This window comes from Haliotis cracherodii, unplaced genomic scaffold, assembly GCF_022045235.1.
Source record: "Haliotis cracherodii isolate W230 unplaced genomic scaffold, xgHalCrac1.p SCAF_4, whole genome shotgun sequence".
NCBI classification, from domain to species: domain Eukaryota; kingdom Metazoa; phylum Mollusca; class Gastropoda; order Lepetellida; family Haliotidae; genus Haliotis; species Haliotis cracherodii.
The window spans coordinates 61357309-61377297 of NW_027266297.1; the positions used below are offsets into that span (position 1 = coordinate 61357309).

At 40.3% G+C, this 19989-nt stretch overlaps 2 protein-coding genes across 2 annotated transcripts in view; both read left to right on the forward strand.

Moving 5' to 3' along the window:
* Positions 1–7820: 7820 nt before the first annotated feature.
* LOC139479742 (multiple epidermal growth factor-like domains protein 11) lies at positions 7821–11646 on the forward strand. Its single transcript, XM_071262601.1, has 6 exons — positions 7821–7866; positions 8414–8794; positions 8882–9073; positions 9564–10070; positions 10659–10764; positions 11091–11646. Exons 1-6 carry the CDS (start codon positions 7821–7823, stop codon positions 11644–11646), a joined length of 1788 nt encoding a protein of 595 aa, XP_071118702.1.
* Positions 11647–17368: 5722 nt separating this feature from the next.
* Positions 17369–19989, forward strand: part of LOC139479744 (scavenger receptor class F member 1-like) — a 33678-nt gene continuing 31057 nt past the window's right edge. The window contains exon 1 of the mRNA XM_071262603.1: positions 17369–17440. Coding sequence (XP_071118704.1) covers positions 17374–17440 — 67 coding nt within the window. The 5' untranslated portion in view covers positions 17369–17373. The remainder of the gene's footprint in view (positions 17441–19989) is intronic.

Consider the following 19989-nt stretch of genomic DNA (forward strand, 5'->3'; position numbering starts at 1 on the left):
TGCTTTCACTCAGGGATACTTTTTTTTTTATTATCAAACTGTAACAATCAGGGGTATTTCCAAATAACGACATCCGATGAGCTTTCGCCGTTATTTGTCTGTTTGTTTAGGCTGAAGAAATTAATTACCATGCGCCCTTTGTTGAAATCTTCATAGATCACGGGTAACCAATCAGTTTTCAAAAATGCGTAAGTTTATTTAGCTGTCCTTGCAGACTGGTAGCCCAGTCTCTTGTCACGCTCGGTTGCGTTAACGAGCAAATTGACTCACGGCAGCTAGTAAGCCCAAGCGGAAATCCAAAGGTCGTATTACCTGAAGAATCAACCTTCATTTGCGAAATATCTACTGCTCTTAAAATCAATATTTCTCCCAATACTAAAATTCAGAACTTTCTAACCAAGGATTACCAGTTGAAACTGGTCGATGGCTGAACATTCCCAGGGAAGACAGCCAGTGTCCACTCTGTGATTCTATCGCTGTGGGAGATGAATTGCATTATTCATTCCGATGTGAAGCTTTACACCAACGGCGATATGAACTCTTAAATAAGCAATATCTTAAGTTTCCAAACATTTAAGAAAATTATGACCACTAACAGTGTAAGAAATCTAAAAGGCCTATCTAAATTCCTTAACAATGTGTACAATAAAATTGGTAAATTGTATTAGTATCCACGTATCCTATTTTTATTATTTTAGTTAAATTGTACATAATAAAAATTGTAGATAATTGTATGTCATGTTATTCTAAGAATAAATGAGTTTGAGTTTGAGTTCGACACCCGAGAAGAAGCCAGAGATTAGTGCTCCTTTTTGAATAGTTTACAATCATGTGTTTTAGGGTTAGCTGTGTTGGCTTAAACGTATTTTTATTTGAAAAGAAATCTGGATCGGTAAACAAGCAAAACTTGCTTATGTAATACCTCTCCAGGTAACAACTTAACAACAGCTGGATATATATATATATAAGAGAGTGATGAACATAAACATACAAAATGCACAAATGAAATACACGAAGCCAATACACTGAAGCAAGTGGTGTCTGTGAAATAAGGTAATGCAGTTTTCCTTTACTACATGCATAAAATTAAGCTACTCAAACCTTTTGCTTTTGACAATGGTGTCATGAACTGATTTAAGAAGAGTCATGTTTGTAGAACTGCTTAACTACTGCCATGTAATATCATGTTTAGACCATACCCATGTGTGTAGAAATACATAGTGTTTCTGATATTATCGTATTTTTTAACAGTTATAGAAAAAAAAAGTGAATTGCATCTTCAAGGTGATATCTACAAGTGCAGTCTGGTATGTCTGATACATGTCGTCTAAACTGATCAGCGTTTAAGTCACTGCAGCCGAGCCTAAGGCGACAGTGGACAATTTGGCATGATCTATGAAAATATTTGAAGTCAAAATTATTAATAATTGCATCAGAACGATGAATTAAGGATTTGATTTCTTTTAATGAGCGAGCATTAGTTACTTCATCGGATAGAGGGTTCCGCAGGTTGATCATATCCAGAAGAAATGATAATAAGCATAGGTCTGTGTTCTACATTTGATTGTTTGTATGTTGAATCTTTTTCTAAGGTTATATTTGCTGTTATCAGAGAATTGAATATACACTTTTCAAATATTTTGGCTAAGCAACTTGTGAGTGCTACAGGTCTATGATTTGGGCATTCATGTTCATCGCTGACACTGACACCGCATCAGCCCGGCAGTGGACTTGACACAGTTATTTGCGCACTGATTATATAACTCCTACAGACAGGTGGGGTGGTTGTTCAAAGCGAAACGGACGACCCCGTCTGTTATCTAATAAATGCTGTGCGGCGCCTTTGATCTTGCCTCCAACCATACATCTTATAGTAGTAAACGACGATCAGGATGGCCTGGAAATAAACACAATTCTGTCTGCCCAGTGTATCCACAATTAACTAGAATGCTTCATATCTACAAATATATGTATAGAAAATTGCATCAGTGTGGTTTATCATGTACAATGCTTTCTTACGCTTGGTGAGGCAGACTGATATTGAACATTAGGATAACGTCAGCAGGGATAAAAGAGGTCATACCAAAGAACTTTATTTACTAGTGGAAAAATCAGACATTCCGATCAACCACTACAAGCCCCGGGCGGATCTCAAGGTTGACCAGATCAACACCCCAAAGGAATATCTCTACGCCAAACAAGGAGTCCCTTTCGTCATGGTGCACAAGAAGGGGGGACAGGACATCGAGTACGACATCACAAACTACACAGACTTGTACCACTTCTTCCAGAGTAGTGGCGTACCGACCTCAAACCACTTCGTCGCCAATACCGCCGCCCTCCTTGCCAAGAGTCTCTACCAGAATCCCGACCCCCAGGATGAGAAGCTGACCAAGAGACTACTACAAGGACTAAACTTAATTTTTTTAATTTTTGCGTGTGTGGGGGGGGGGGTGGGGGTGTTTGCACTTCTTTATTTAATCATTACGCTTTTTTACGCTTCCCCGTGTGCGAGATAGGCTAAAGTCGGAAAGCGCACGTTAAATCTCCGAGGTACCTATCTACCAGAACTTTATTTGCTGTTCTGGTCATACATAAATATATGTAAGTTACGTACATCGGGAGGCTAGATTATTTACAGCTTACAGCAATATAGTGCAAATATTATGTTCAATAAAAGAAAACGTTGATAGATCTATAACACACTTTTTGTACTTTTAAACAAACTGTGGACTTTTAAGACATTTTCGCTTATTGTAATAACATCTAGCTAACCAGTCATGTCTATCTATGAAATCTACAAGCATAGTTGCTGTCAAACCTAAAAAACATATACAGGGAGGTAAGTTTTGACTTGCCAAGCACCTTAAGGTGAGTTTACTTTTAAACTGTCAAAAGCTATTGTCCCTTCAATACTAGTATAAGTCTGGAAGCTGTCTCTCGGACTGTTATGAGTTATGATGTATTTTATGATATAACTGGGGAATGTTCAAATTAGTTACTGTCATTTAATCCAACGTTCTAACTGTCAACTGTCTCAACAGGATCATAGGTTTGGTTATATATCTCCTCCCTGTCTCTATGTCTTAAGTTGGTAATCGGTAACTGCGGTCCAAATGTATCAACTTATTCATCTATTGTTGCAAACTTGACTGATTTAAACATATCTTATTGATCATGAACTACTCAGTCAGTCAAGCACCTGTATCAGAAATGTAAAACCAGCCATGTTTCATGTAGTCCCAATATCACTGAAAAATGCCGATGTAACGTGACATATAAATTTACTCACAGACAATATATTTTTCGTGAGAGTGAAGCACAATTTTATTAAAGTTTTATTAACAATTTCATAAACTATAATAATATTAATATTAAAATTCATCATCTCTTGCCAAGTTTATGAAAATGTCCCCATTTGGGAGATGTCACATATAAACAAGGATTCGAAATAAATTTGATCGTCTTTGACACTGAGGTTTATCCCCACTTTGCCAGCAAACTGCAGAAGATTAACAGTGAGTGAGCATCGTTTCTATGTTTACACAAGAAAAGATGTCATGCCAAAAACGCTCACAGTAGTTAGTGAGTAAACTCACGACCTGTCATGACCTGGTTGAGTGACTTCCTCCAATCAACATGAAAGGATTACCCAAAGAGAAAGAAAGGATTAAAGTCACCCATAAATCTTCTCCTAACGTAGTACTCCAACTTCTAAATGCCTCTCAAAGAAGGATTAAAATCCTAAAGATATCCTATCTACGTGGTATAGGTACTCACAACCTCTAATAATAAACTGTTACGTTTGGTATCCCCAGCAATACTCACCATGGTCATTGGGCAAATGTAAAAATCACAAACCCTAACGAGATTCTGTCAACATGGTCACACCCGGTGATTGTGAAGATCTCAAATTCTGTCAACTGTCAGACAGCATGGCTGTTCATATTCATTTACAACATCCTCTTATAAATAGTATAAAAGTGTCCCACACAAAACCTTCTTTTATTTATTCTTTCAAAATACAAAAAAGAAAGTGGGGTGTGGGGAAATGGGACATATTCCTACGTGAAATAATGAGACATTAGTAGTGGTGACGGCTATATCATAATTGTACTGTCTAAAGCATAAATTTGGCGAACGAAAAACGTTATATTTGCAATCAAATGGAATGACTCGTGTGGGCAAATGAATATGTTCGCAATCCACAAACAATCATTTTATTAATGGCGAACATTTACCAACCCGCGACAATCGTGTCAACACGGGGGTTCCCCTAGCATTAAACTCGCATCTAAATTCACTACTGTTCTACTGTCGGCTAGCCACAATGGCTAGACTGGACCCTAGTGGAATGGTTCATGCCATAAAAGTCTAGCAACCGAACACTAATTAAGATGGGCCGACCTTGTATTTACGGTCTGGTGAGCACAGCTCAATGGCCGCTCATTAACTCAAATTTCACATCTCACTGTTTTGTTTTATCTCACTATTCATTTGATAAATTTGTCAACTTCAACTGGAACCCGGTCCCGTGTTACACGCGTGGCACACGCGTGTGCAACGGGTTGCACACGCGACGCACACCCGTTGCACACCCGTGTCCAACGGGTGCTCACCCCGTGTGCAACCCGTTGAGCACCCGTGTCACATGCGTGTTACACGCGTTCTCAACGCGTGTTAGGGGAATGAACTTTTAGGCAGTAGTGTACGTTGGCATGGTACTCTAGACCTACGCATGAGTTAGTGAGTGAGTGGGTATGGTGTCACTTGAATTTAATTTGAAGCGAACTCTTTCGTACGAAAGCTTTTCGTCACCCTAAGTGAGTGAGTTATGGTTTATAGTCACATCGGCAATATTTCAGCCATATCGTGACTAAATCAAGTTATATAGTCATGAAACACAAAACTGAACTATAAAACCTGTCGACAAAGGACAGTACAATTACTAGAGTATCACAGATTTTAGTTAAAACTAGTTTGAGAGTATATAAAAGAACAATGGTACAATTCAACAACACAATATAAAAACGGGTTATAGATCGCCAGCAACAAAAGTTAGGCCACCACACTAGGGACCGAGGGGACTTACGATGCTTTTGCTACCTGCACGGCTCCCCAGCAGGATTTACACCATCCCTTCAGTCGCTGGTGATTGTAGGCAAGAGTAACCACCAATTAAAACGAACAAATATACTACGATTAAAAATGTGATAGCTATAAATTTACTTTGAAAGAAATGGAAGTTATGTATCCTCTCCAGGGGACAATAGTTTTACGATACTTCAACCCCCTTCGAGGATACAGCCATTTACAATCACAGTTTTTAATTTATTCTACCAAGTTTAAAACATAGTGTTTATACAGTATTATTAATCAAAATTTTGAAAACAATTCAATAAGTTTTATAAATCTATAATTAAACGAGAGTTGATACTAGTAAAAAGATCCTTAATAGATGATGTTTTGAAATATTGATCCCTTGTGATGGAAAAATCAACACATTCAAGCAGGACATGCTTGACCGTGATTCTTTCATCACAAGGGACACAAAACGGAGGATCCTCACCTTTCAATAAATACTCGTGGGTGTAGCGACTGTGATCAATGCGACATCGTCTCAGGACAACTTCGCCGTGTCTGGACTGGCAACCCAAGTAGGTATAGCCTAATTTGGGTTTAAATTCATGAAGTTTATTTATACCTACTTGGGTGTCCCATCTTTTCTGCATCAAACTACGAATATATTCCTTGATGCCTTGTTTAAAATCACTGTAGGGAAGGGTAAGATGCGACATTGGTTTATCAAGAGCTGCTTTAGCTGCAGCATCAGCTCGTGTGTTACAAGCAATACCAACATGACTAGGCGTCACCCTAAGTGGGCGATATAGAACTTAATTGAACTTGTATAGCGTGGCTGCTTGTACTAGTCCGGATTGATGCCGATTTATGGTGCTAGCACACTGAGATACCATGCCGCGGTTTAACATGAATACCCCACTCAGACACAGTATACTGACTCCGAGCCGACCAGTCCTTGTTTTAGCCCTTTAATGCCGAGCGCCAGACAGGGTAACAAGTACAGTCTTTTAACGTCTTTTGGTATGACGCGGCCGGGGATCGAACCCCGGACCTTCCGCTCTCCGGGCGGACGCTCTACCACTAGACCACAGAGGCGGTCTCTGTTTGACATAAGGTTATACTACCAAGGTATATCAAGATTTGATGCTACTGTTATTAATTCATATGTATACTCATCAATTAACGTCATTTGAGATCAGTATCATCACCGTCAAAATGTTGATGATGTGATGCAGTAACGACCTATTTACCCACTCGTTCTGTTAATCACATCGGTCAGGAAATGTGTCATGCTCATTTAAATTGCCCAATTTGTAGTCACCCACAGACCCCATAACAAGTTGGTAGTAGACAATACAATGACTTCCCATTTTCACTGTAAACTATGGACTATGGAATCTGGCATATAATAATGCTATTCTGTACTCAATGAGGTGAGGTGAGGTGAAATGGGGTTAACGTCGCGTCCAAGATTATTGCACTTATATAGCGACGTGCATGCACGTGTGTGTACTGCTTGTACTTGTCCGGACCGTTGCCGATTTATAGTGCTAGCTCACTGAGATACCATGCCGCAGTTTAACATGAATACCCCACTCAGTATATTGATTGCGAGCAGACCAGTCCTTGTTTTAGCCCCTAAAGGTAACAGGGTAACAACAAGTACCATCTTTTAACGTCCTTTGGTATGACGCGGTCGGGGATCGAACCCCGGACCTTCCGCTCTCGGGGCGGACGCTCTACCACTAGACCACGGAGGCGGTCCTGCACTCAATGAAAATGCAAAAAGAGCACATACGCACTATGAAACAAATAATAACTGAAATCCCCTCAACTGGTTAGGATATGCATTTCTAATATAAGAATACACACTGCTACAACTAAAGAGAAAGGTATCAGGTGGGCTTGTGTGGAGCTTGTGTTGAAACGCTCATACGATTTGACCTTTCAGTTTCAGTATGACGGGGACCCGCTGCCCACAAGGTGATTCTGATGTGTGCAGAGCTTCATGAAGGTCAGTCAATATTCATATTTTATTTTGCCAGTAGAGCCTATTGATTCGTTTTGGGTGGAAAATTATTGTTAATAGTAAGTCGTATTTGTCTGACATTATCCAGTGAGATGCACATATTTTGCACTGCATGCAAATATCAAAAGTTAACTTACATATACTCCTATCAAGAGGTTGTCAAAGGGGAGTGGGGACGAAAGTGTTGAGAATCTGGAATCTTCACATAGCTTCTTTATATTTATTTATAGAAGTAATATATGTTTAATCATGGCTATTTAATGTGTACATTGTAATATCGCCCGAACATCAGGTAACATCGTCTCGGAACGCTTCCATACGTACAAAGGGACATTACTCCTCGGTCCATGATTACTTTATCCTGACAATGATAAATCCAACGGTTGCACGGCGAACAATGCAGTCCATTATGTAAGAACCGTTTGTATCCACTAGTGACCATCTCTACTCTTCAAGAATTGTAGGTTTGCACTCTTCATAGTCCCATGACAGACTGTATACTAACGTACTGTTAAGAATGTTAACGACACATGTTAAACCTAGAGTGAATGTAAAACACTACCTACCATACGGTATCCAATTTGAGTTAGTTTTACACATATATATGTGTCTTCTCTCTTCCCTGTTTCAGCTTAAAAGTGCAGTTTGAGACATGAAGCTTTACTTTGTACCCGCTTCCGCCTATGAATAAGACCAGGGCCGTCACACAATGGCTTATCTGATGGCGTTCAGTTTGCTTCTTCTTCTAAAAGCAGGTTTGTGATGTTTGTGACTTCTGGTATTTTTATTGTTGTAGGGTAAGGCGTGTAAGTAGACTAACCTTTTGCTGCATATGTTGTTAAGAGTAGGTGTGAGTGAGTAAGCGGGTAAACATTTTACATCACATCTTACAGGGCTTGTAAATATATTTAAATCTTCATTTATTACCTCACGAAGGAAGTAAAATAGCATTAGTATTAAAAATAACAAATCAGTTCAACTATTAAACATGCAAGTAATCACATATGTCAATATGATGCTTGATACTATTAAATAACAAGATGAAGACCATCTACCAATCAAATCTAGATCACCTTTCATAAGATCATTGGAACACTATTTTCCTGTGTGATTCCCTGGGATTTACCTCATCACTCTTGTTACTGGATAGCTCTAGATACCAGCCATAAATGAAATGTTATTCAACTTCACACCTCTGAAATAACACTGCCTTTTAGGGGTAGGGTGTACCTTAATGGTACATGATATCAATAGGAACATCCACACCTGTATTACATTCTTACATCTTTTTTTTTAACACAGTTACATCTTCAGGTGCAGGTTGCACCATTTGCGACGGAAACAACTCCACCTGCGTCGACGGTGAGTGTCTACCTCGTTGCATCAACCTGACATCATCTGGAGAGTGTCTGCAGTGTCGAGATTCCAGGTTCCATGGAGAACAGTGTAAAAACATGTGTCCAGGCACATGTATCAACTCTCGCTGTCAGATAAATAACTCTCGTGTTGTGTGCACAGAGGGATGCGTGGCTGGCAAAAAGGGAGATAACTGTGAAGTGAACTGTCCGTCAGCCTGTACACAGTGTGAACGTTATGGTGATGGTTGTACAGGAGAGTGTTCCAACAGCCGCTACTATGGACTGAACTGTCGGAAGTCATGCCCCTCCAACTGTAGAGATAGGTGTGATAAAGAAACTGGGGAGTGCGATAGTTGTGAAGAGGGGTACAGAGGGAAGTACTGTAAGGAAGACTGCTCCATCAGCTGTGTAGGTGGATGTGAGAAAGAAACTGGGGAGTGCGATAGTTGTGAAGAGGGGTACAGAGGGAAGTACTGTAAGGAAGACTGCCCCATCAGCTGTGTAGGAGGATGTGAGAAAGACACCGGCCATTGCGACAGCTGTGAGCGAGGTAACAGAGGGGAGTTCTGTAACGCTACCTGCAAGTCTGGACTATGTAAATCAGGTAAAAAAGATGAGTAATTATTTCTAAAATTTCTAAGACCAGGAATAACATAACTGTTTTTGTTATTGGAGGTAACTAATCGTTTCTGATGACAGTTATACTAACTATGAAATCACAGTGCAGAAATGATTGTATCATATCATTACACCCACGAATATAATTTTTTTTATCGAACATGTTTGGTCCTATTCCAGTACCGCCCCTGCCCCCCGCCAGCCATGAATGGGTATCGGGTAGGGTGAGACGGTAGCTGTGATTGTCAACCAAAAACAGCCGGGAGAATGGATTGAATACTCCCCAGGGCGTTGAGAATGCAAATTGAGAGCACACTGATCAATAGCAAGGATAATAATAATGTAGCGCCATTATTATTATTATTATTATTATTATTATTAATAATAATATTATTATAATTATCATCATCATCATCATCATTATCATTATCATTATTATTATTGAGTAAAATGATACCAACTGTGACCATCCTCAGGTGGGTGCGTTGAAGACATGGATGAATGCAGTAAATGCCGGCGAGGAGTGAGGGGGAAGTACTGCAATGCCTTCTGTCCCTCTACATGTACACATTGTGAACGTTATGGAGTTGAATGTACAGGACAGTGCACAGAATCTCAATACTACGGCCTCTCATGTCAGTTTCCATGCCCAGCTCACTGTACTGGAGGGTGTGACAGCGACACAGGGAAGTGTACCAACTGTTTAGCAGGTTACAGAGGAGAGCTCTGCAATGTAACCTGTCCCTCAAACTGTTCCCAATGTCAACGGTTTGGTGCCGTGTGTCTCGGACCTTGTCCACACAATGAACATTATGGGGAGGACTGCTCGACTCCATGTCCTCTAGGGTGTGCTGGATGCAATAAGGTCACAGGGATTTGTCTCAGCTGTGCATCCTTCTTCAAGAGAACCTACTGTAACGAGCTCTGCACAAAGTGCACTGGCGCAGATTGCCATACAACGCCATGTGTAAGCAGTAACACAGGTACGTATAGGAAGTGAGACTGTAGGTATGTTTAATTCGGTTTATACTACAGTGTATTCAAGTAGTCTTGTTTATACATCTATTGGTGTGTGATTCAGTGAGTGAGTGAGCATGGTTTTACTACACTTTTAGCAATATTCCAATTTCACGTCGGGGGACACCAGAAATGGGCTTCACACATTGTATCCATGTTGGGAATCGAACCTAGGTCTTCAGCGTGACGAGCGGACGCTTTAACTACTAGGCTATCCCACCGCCCCTCTATTGGTACTATGCGTTACGCCGTGTTGACGTTTATCTGAAAAATAATTTGTTTATTGTTTAACGCTAAACAATTTTCCAGCTACAAGACGGTGGTCTGTAAATAATCGAGTCTGGACAAGACAATCCAGTGATTGATATCATGAGCATCGATCAACGCAATTTCTTGAAAATAGTATATATAGTATATAATAATAGACTATTAATTCACTCTTCAATATTTATGTCCATAGGAGATCAATAGATGGTATTGTTTCTCCATGTATATAGTTTTACTTAACAAGACAACTCTTGGTGTGCAATCCATGCAGTTTTTATTTTTTCCAGAAGATGCTCATCTTACCCTCAAGATCATATGTGGTCTACTTGCTGTCCTGGCGCTGATGTGCGGGGCATTTGCTGGGATGAGGCACATAAAAATTAGACGAGAAAGGTAAACCTCGAATTATTTCATTGTTAATGCCAATATTAAATGTAAAATAGTCTTTTCAGTTTAATTGTCGATGCTTGGACTATATATACATATTTTTATGACTCTGGTGTGAAGCATTAATTCCTACCTCAGTTTTTGAAGGTGGGAATTAAGGCTTCACATCACAGTCAGAAACACATATTTAGCCCAGGCATCGACAATTACAATAAGGCCCACAACAAGTAATAATCGATGACGTCCTTCCTTTTCATTACCAATGGTATACCTCTGCACTAAAAAGGCTGCTAGGAATGATATATTTATGCCTTAATGACCTTGTGTTGTAGAACCATCTTCTCATCACCCCAGCATTATGATAATCAGCCCCAAAGTTCCAATGGCCCAAGACAGAGTGACGGTGATTACTGGACCAAGAAGTACTGGGAAATATATGACAACGACTTGGATTCCGATCAGTCTGTAAAACGGTCTCATGCAAAACAGTCCAATGAAGCACCCCAAGAACTAGTCAGTAGACGCACAGCACCACTCAATCGAGGGAGTTCTCCCGACCTCCGCCATGAGGACTCGGCATTACTAAACAACCTACATTCGAATTGTAGTTATGAAGGTTACGACTGTGTGTTGGCTGGACCAGAAGAGGCTGATGGCGGTGGGGACTATACAGATATACACGGAAAGGACGCGATGATTCCACAGATATCTGTCTCTGGGGAATGTTCTTCCTCAAGTTCTGACATATCCGAAGTCTTCTTACCGTCAGACGCGCAATTGATAAAAAAGACGGATTCTATAATATTCATTGAACAAAATTGTGACTTAGCTAGTGTGAATGTCAGTTATCTTTCCCCTGACAATGCCGATACAGAAGAAGACTGTTAATGTGATACTACTATATTAATACAATGAATATGTTTTCGCAAAACTAGCAACATAGCATGATTTGTTTGAGTTATGTAAATACTATTTTTCGATCAAATGTTACAATTGTGACAGTCATATCAATATGACATTGCTTACAAATTAACAAGATGTACTCAAAATGATGATTTACATTTAATTTGATGTGTTTGTTTAATTGCATATATTTCAAAAGCGATTCGATATCCTGTAAATATCAGATACCTTTAATGTTAATGTACACATGGAGAAGTGTTGTTAGAAATCGATTAAACGTCTAATGGTAATCATTGTGGTAAGTTGCCTTTAAAAATAGCAACGAAAAGCCAAGGTTTTTGTTATGAACCCAAGGACTACTGTAACTAGTGTTCGGAAAGGCAACGCACCGAACGATATGTAAATAAAATGATCACAGCTTCAGTTGTCGTTTCCTTGTGGTTATATCAACACATGTCAACACGGACATTGTGGATACACGAGCCGGGACTTTGTAAATATTAAAGGGTGCTTTCCATACAAAAGGGATATAAACATCACTGAAGACATTCTTCACTTAAACAACCAACAGTACACTGACTCCGAGCCGACCAGTCCTTGTTTTATCCCCTTAATCCCGAGCGACATGCATGGTAACGACAAGTACCATCTTTTGACGTCTTTTGATATGAGGCGGCCGGGGATCGAAACACCGACCGTTCCCTCTCCCGCTAAAGATTCTTTCCACTCGACCATAGAAGCGGACTGGTACAACGGACTCTTATAATTACAGAAATTGTTTTTTGTGGTCAAGTTTGAATCTTTGATGATGACCCCATATTAGATACACATACACGGACGACATTAACCACAGGAGTCCGTATATAAAAATAGACGCCCTCATGCATATTCGCGTGTGGAGATGGTCATGAATATGCATGAGGGCGTCTATTTTTAGATACGGACTCCTGTGCATTAACACACAATGGAGTTGTAATGAAATCACGTTATTTAATATAATAATGATATACCTGTCAATGATATAGGGCATTTTGCATGTGAGACAGAGCCAGCATGGAGACGGTCCGATCACAGGGACGTAATAACCAGACCCGTATAACACCCACTGCCGGGCTGATATGGCTTATCAAAGCATTTTGACAGGGCGATCAGTATCAGCCGGGCAGTAAGAAATTGGAGTTACCTCCCTTAGTACGTCGTCTGCTCGGCTAGTTTTCCAGTGGCAATGCTTCTAAACAAAGTGAAAATGTATTGCATCTACCTGCAAATAGATACATTTTACAATTTGATGTTATGGATAATTATCTGGCAGTTTTTAAAGTTAAACCCGGTTCAACCCTCGCTCCCCATGTTAGCCCTTAGGCTTTGGCCCTCGGGCTGAAATGAGAGTCTCAGACTGGTGAGGGGGGCATGATATGAAAACTGCCATATAATACCCTGTGAGGAACATCTAAAAATCACACTGTTATTAAAATGGTAGAGGCTTTCATCAGTAAATGTCTTCATTTATGTTCTCTGTTGCTTCTCTTCGTAGAATGAAACATATTGCTAAACGCCGCGTAAAACATACTCACTAATACTCGTAGAATGAAACACAAGCTATTCTTCCAAAAAAACATTTTTAAAATACATATTATATTCAATGTTCAACACAATAACAGCTTCTTTATATTTACACGCTGGCATCTGCTTTGTTTACTGCATTATGATGATTCTCTATCGTAGTAATGTTAGATCAATCTTATCGCGAGTGATTCAGATAAGGACATCATTTGATAACGACGGTAAAATAACAACCAAGATATCCCGTTTCTATTTAGTAAACTACTTTCAGCCCTGTCGTAGTTTAAGAGAGATATAGTCCAGTGATGCTATTGGACAGGGAATGTAATTATGTAATGGCATGGACCATGGCTAACCAAGTCTGAGAAACTGCAACTGGATATGTATAGGAGCATCATACCAGATCGGCTCGAATACCAGATACACCTTTGCATCGGTGCCCAAGCAGCACAACTCCTATACTACTTGTGTTAAACCCGCTTTATTAGCATTGATTTGTTTGTTTGTTTGTTTGATGCTTAACGCCGCACTCAGCAATATTCAAGCTATATGACGGCAGACTGTAAAATAATCGAGTCTGGACCAGACCATCCAGTGATTGATATCATGAGCTTCGATCCACGCAATTTGGATCGATGACATGCATCAACCATGTCAGCCATCCTGGCCACCCGATCCCGTTATTCGCCTTTTACGACAAGCATAGACGCCTTTCACGGCAAAAATGGGATGCTATCCCAGATCTCTTCGGGTCTATTCGCATTGAAGTACCGTAAGATGATAAACAAGCCCTGCAATTGTTATAGTGCGAACATAAAAAATGTTTGCATGTTTACCCCACGGTTAACATACATGTGGTCACGTCACATTTGGTTTGCGATTACAAACAGGTGCAACATAGGCCAGCTCACACATGCTCACAAATACTTCCTTGTATCAGAACAAGGATGTTTCCATAACATGCGTAAACGAGTGAAGGATGTGTCACAAAAATATAGAACAGAGAATGATGAACTACATAGCCAATATTATGTTTCACTATTTGAAATCTTTTCTTGTATTGCCTTTACACAAACACTTTATAATTGACATCCAGCATAACGATTGTGTTACTTGTTGGTGTCTAATCAGTCAAAATGACATATCCATTAACAACATAACTTCCACCACTTGATTCACATAAATATAGCCTTGCGCAGATACCCTGTAATAATATCAGTTCTAAACACAACACTATAATATCGTCACATTGTTTACAGTGAGGAAATTGCAATACATGTCACAAAAAACACAAACACACACCTGTACATGCAGCTCTATGTGTTGCTAGGTTTTACAATACGCCCTTAATGTTGTGGTTTGTCGGTTTTACATAAATTTTATTTACATAATGCTTTAAACAAGGTTATACGATAAAAATCAGTTTTCAAAATTACCTTCAGGTAGGACTTGAGTACTTTCAAATAAATATGTTCACTCTTAGTTTTGCAACAAATTCACATTCTAACTTAGAACCAATAACGCTGATGCACCTATTAGAATGCAGGATTCTACACTGTTATGGTGGCATCCAGATAGACTCCAAAAATTATATTATGTTTGACAACATCATTGTCATACCGGACCCGTGACGACCCGTTCACCGGTCAGACGCTCAATCCATTAGACCACGAAGGCGCTCGTATGGCTATAATGTTTATTATTTGTGTTGGTAAAAGTACATTCGCAGGTGTGTAATAACTTCGTTAAATAATTATATGTCCTGACCTCAGGTTGTTGTATAAGTTAAAAATAAAAATAATTCAGAAGAAGATAACAAATATATTTCCCGCTCGAAGTAACGCGGAAAATATATTTATCTGCTCAAACAAAATCTAACGTGTTCATTAAATAAACAAATTCATGTCACCGTGGGTCCCGAGACCCGTGTTTCGACTGTCATTCCGCGTGTATCTCTCTATATATATAAGTACAAGTATCAAGTTTTTTACATGATTGTGAATGCATTTACAGAAGTACGTACCACAGTCAGAACAATATAACAATGAATATTATACAATTGTATTTGTATGGACATAAATAAATTGATTTTACCTGATTGAAACTTTTGCTTATCAATCTATAAAGAAGAGTGGCATGTCGCTGGGAGCGTCTGTCAGCAATCCTTATTTGGTCATCCTTATGGGGTCAATGACGGACACGGTAACAAAGGACGGAGAGGTCTTGTTGTGACTTAAAATTATAAAATACTACTTTTAGTGTGTCACGTCAGTACGTCAACTGTGCTGGACGATAAGGTTTTACTTTAATGATTTTATTATAACTCTATAGTTCTTTATGCTTATAGTTATGTAAACCTGATTGCACATTTTGTAATGGCAATAGAGTGACAATGCTACTACAATGAGCGGGAACTGAATATATTATAGATAACAGAAATATCTAAACACTTGTTGTGGTGTGTAGTATACACTACACTAGCGTTTCTAGCAAAGGTGATCGCAGCTGTAATGATTTTCAGCATCAGATGATATCTTGTGAGAATATATATACGCTGAAATGCAAATCACTGATGTACAAGTCGTAACAATGTCAACTACTAAATATGACAGCAAACCTGTGATTACGATACACTAGTCTAAATGCAGGTTAGTATCTATATCCATACATGTTTAATTTCGTTACAAAACACTTGTTCTATTCAGTTGATGTCCTGGTTTCACATGTGACAATGACACACAGGACATACTTCCTTGTAGTTGAATCAGCCAAGCCTCCACTTGTATAGAAAGCCGGCGCAACGATGTTCCAAATGCATACCCGATTCACTCAACCATTGAGGTTCAGCCTCACATGTGTCTGTGTGATCTAACTGGTTTTCTCACAATATTATACTTTCGCTTCCGCCTTCATCCTTTCACCCATTATTTAGAAATGACTCAGTTATTCGTCATACCCAACAACAGATATACACATGCATATGGTCTTGAACTCGGAAATATCTTTGCACTGATTATACACATCATGTTCAGGTAAGATCTTTGTCGTGATATTATCTCCAATGTTCTAAGCATGTACCACAAACGTCTTTAATTTTTCCTGAAGTAAACATTCCACATGTTATTCTCGATGACGTAGACACGTGGTTGCTGGTTATGACGATGCCACAACTGATGCTGCTGAATACTTGTATATGCTGAATGAAACTTACATGTAATGAAACGCGTGACTTCATTTTGTGATTCACATAGGTCGCAAAAAACTTGTTGTTGGTATCAGTGAAAAACTGTATCGGGTCAGTCTCGCTGACTTGGTTGATGTATGTCATGGTATCCCGATGGCGTAGATCATGTTCATGATGTCTATCACTGGATTGTCGGGTCCAGACTCGATTAGTGCCGGACTATTGGTGCGGCGTTAAACAATAAACAAACAAAGATAATCTACATGTAGGTGATGCAGATGCATAGTTGTCTTTGAAGGAAGCTTAACGTGCATGTATCTCATCTCGTCTCTGATACTAGTCTAGTGGTAGAGCGTCCGCCCGGAGAGCGGAAGGTCCGGGGTTCGATCCCCGGCCCGTCATACCAAAAGACGTTAAAATATGGTACTTGTTGTTACCCTGTCTGGCGCTCGGCATTAAAGGGCTAAAGCAAGGACTGGTCGGCTCGGAGTCAGTATACTGTGTCTGTGTGGGGTATTCATGTTAAACTGCAGCATGGTATCTCAGTGAGCTAGCACTATAAATCGGCATCAGTCCGAATAGTACAAGCAGCCACACACACACATAAGTACATGCACGTCGCTATATAAGTGCAATAATTTTGGACGCGACGTTAAACCCCATTTCACCTCACCTCACCTCACCTCACCTCTGAAAGATGCAGATGCAGATGTGGCACAGTTACAAAATTAAATATACATCTTAGAACATATGAATGATGGTGTTGACTTCTATATGTAAGAGACAGGTGTAGTGATGTTTTAATCTGTGTCTGACCATAGGGGCCTTTCAACATGATGTAACACACAGAAACAAGCACACATCAGTAAACCTTCAGAAATCTTGGATGCATTTATATCAAGTTTGTCATCAGTGCTTCAATTTAGCAAAAGTCATTTTATTGTTACAGCTAGGCAGCGTTAAGTATGAGGCAGGCGTTGTTCCTCGTGCTGAGTGTGACCTGCTGCGTGGACCGTGCATGTGCAGGTCGAGGTACGTGGGTTGTCTGCTTTAGAATATGACTCTTTAAAGCGTGAACCGGTTGACAAATTACTTAATATAAGGGTAAAGCTATTGGTCAGGGCATTATCATTTGCAGAAGCCCGAGGTCTTCCATTAACTGCGCGACGAAGGAGCGTAGTTGATAAGACCAAGGGCTTCTGCAAATGATAATGCCCTGAAAAATAGTGTTACCGTTATTATAACTAATGGATGGAATTTGTTATCCACTAAAAGAAACAACAATATAGGTTTTGAAACATTTACTGCAATCAACATGAATGTCACTGACCCACTTTTACAAATATGGAAACGTCATAGAACAAACCGGATTACGTCACTATTGAACGTGACGTCACCTATCCCTATTCTATGATGTCACCTACCAACGATCGTGATAATGGCCCGTCGTCAAGCAATATGAGGCATTATCAAGTTACAGTGGCCCGCTCATTTCTGATAACATGCTGGCGGTTTAATGATAATTCTATCCATTTTAGCTATAATGACGTGTTAACATACACTGAAAGCTCGATTTATCATGTCAAGATATAATTTTCTGGTCAATAAAGAATCATCAACGACAATATGATATCGATTTGTCTCGAATCACAGACATACGTTCTTCAAAAAAAGAAACGCAAGGTAGATCTTTCTTAAATTGATTGTACCTAATAAAATCGATATACATGTATCTATATCATAGATACAAATATGAAATTCTGTAGCTTGATAGTCACATGTTGTCGCTGAAAAAAGTCATTGAAAACTGTTTATTGTCATGTCACATAAGGCCGCAAGGTTGAGCTGAAGTATCTCGTGTGACCGTCCCGGGCAGCAATCACGGCTCTGGAACTCCTCGGCACTGACTGGATAAGTGTACGAATTCTGTCCTGCGGAATTCTGCGCCATTCTGCTTGAAACGCGTTGGCCAGTTGTGGCAGTGTATGCGGCGTGTTCTGACGTAGTCGTACATGTCGATCGAGTACATCGGATTCCCAAAGGTGTTCGATTAGGTTGAGATCTGGAAATTTTGACGGCCAGGGCAAGGCGCTGGCAAGATGTTGGCATTATGAGGGTAGTCTACTGTGACACGAGTTGTGTGCGGTGGAGTGTTGTCCAGTTGAAACAGCTCCCAAGGTGAGGTTGAAGAATTTGATTCATGCATGGAGTAATTTGCTGTCAAAATTTCCTGAGCCACAACCAAGTCAGATCTCGTTGTGTAGGATATGGCTCCCCACACCATGACACTACCGCCACCGAATTTGTCGAATTCTCGTAAACAACGTGGGACAAAAACGCTCATTTCGACGACGACAAACACGTTGTCTTCCATATTGCCGGTGAAGAAAAAATCGTGAGTCATCGCTATACCACACTCGTTGCAAAACAGGGACGATAACTGGTCTTTTGGATCGGATTCCAGACTCGCGACGGTCTGGTCCTCAAACCAGGGATGCGTCCTGCAGTCTCCGTAGCTGTGGCAATTCGATGACTTAGGTGGAACAGTCGAATGTAGCGATCCTGTGCGAGGTGGTCACTCTTGTTCGCACGGTTTTCGGACGGTCTGCAGTGGAATTGAACTGTGTGTGTCGGCCCAAAATGCGGCAAATGGTGCTGTGGTGGACGTTGAAGTGGCGTGCAACAGAAGACTGCGATTCTCCTCTTTGGATACGTCCTATGGCGATGTTCTGATTCGCAGCGCTGAGTTGCTTGCGCGTGCATTTTGCTTTACTGATTTCCTCAATGACATTTCTGAACAAGCGTGAAAACAATGCCGTTTAAGACATTGCAAATCGATAATGGCTGCGTTTTGACGCACCGTTTGTCGAATATAAGGACACCAACATTTTTCCAATTTATATACCGGATATTTTGTGTAGTTAGGTTCAATGAACAACGTGAATGGCGAAAACATGCCACGACTCATGGAAGCCCAACGCATCAACGCCATCGGCCGACTGCATACAGGAAAATCATCTTCAGAAATTAACGGTACAACGTCACAGAACCTCCCACAGTTTGCAAAAGCACTGCAGCTGCAGGCAGAGTGGATGAACATTCCACAGGTTCATTCTGGATCTGATTGAGTCCATGAGAAGACGATACCAGTCACACAGCAAAAAAAATGCAGTTTCCGGTATCCGGATACTTGCCGGATACCACCGGATACTTACCCAAAACGCGTCCGGGTATCCGGTGGCAGATACCAAGCCGGATACCAGATCCGTGGTATCCGGCATGGACACCTCACCTGAAAGTATGCCACCTGGAATCCAGGTATCCGGCAGCGGATACCTCACCGGATACCTCAATCTGGGTGTCCAAGGATCCGGCACCGGATACCAAGGATCCGGCACCGGATACCAAGGATCCGGCACCGGATACCTCATTCTGAGTTTCCAAAAACGTGTCACAATTTGGGGGTGCATTTTGTTCAATTAAGTGTGAAACACCTAAATATATATTGGAAACTAGCCATGAAAATTGAACATTGCTGAAGGAATCCGGCAGGTATCCGGATGCAATCCTGGTAAATGATG

Bases quoted from the DNA above. Each gene is read 5' to 3' on its own strand.
- LOC139479742 (XM_071262601.1), top strand. From the start codon at position 7,821: ATGGCTTATCTGATGGCGTTCAGTTTGCTTCTTCTTCTAAAAGCAG. The intron at 7,867-8,413 runs GTTTGTGATGTT...TTTTTAACACAG, and splicing joins GCTTCTTCTTCTAAAAGCAG to TTACATCTTCAGGTGCAGGT. The intron at 10,071-10,658 runs GTACGTATAGGA...TATTTTTTCCAG, and splicing joins ATGTGTAAGCAGTAACACAG to AAGATGCTCATCTTACCCTC.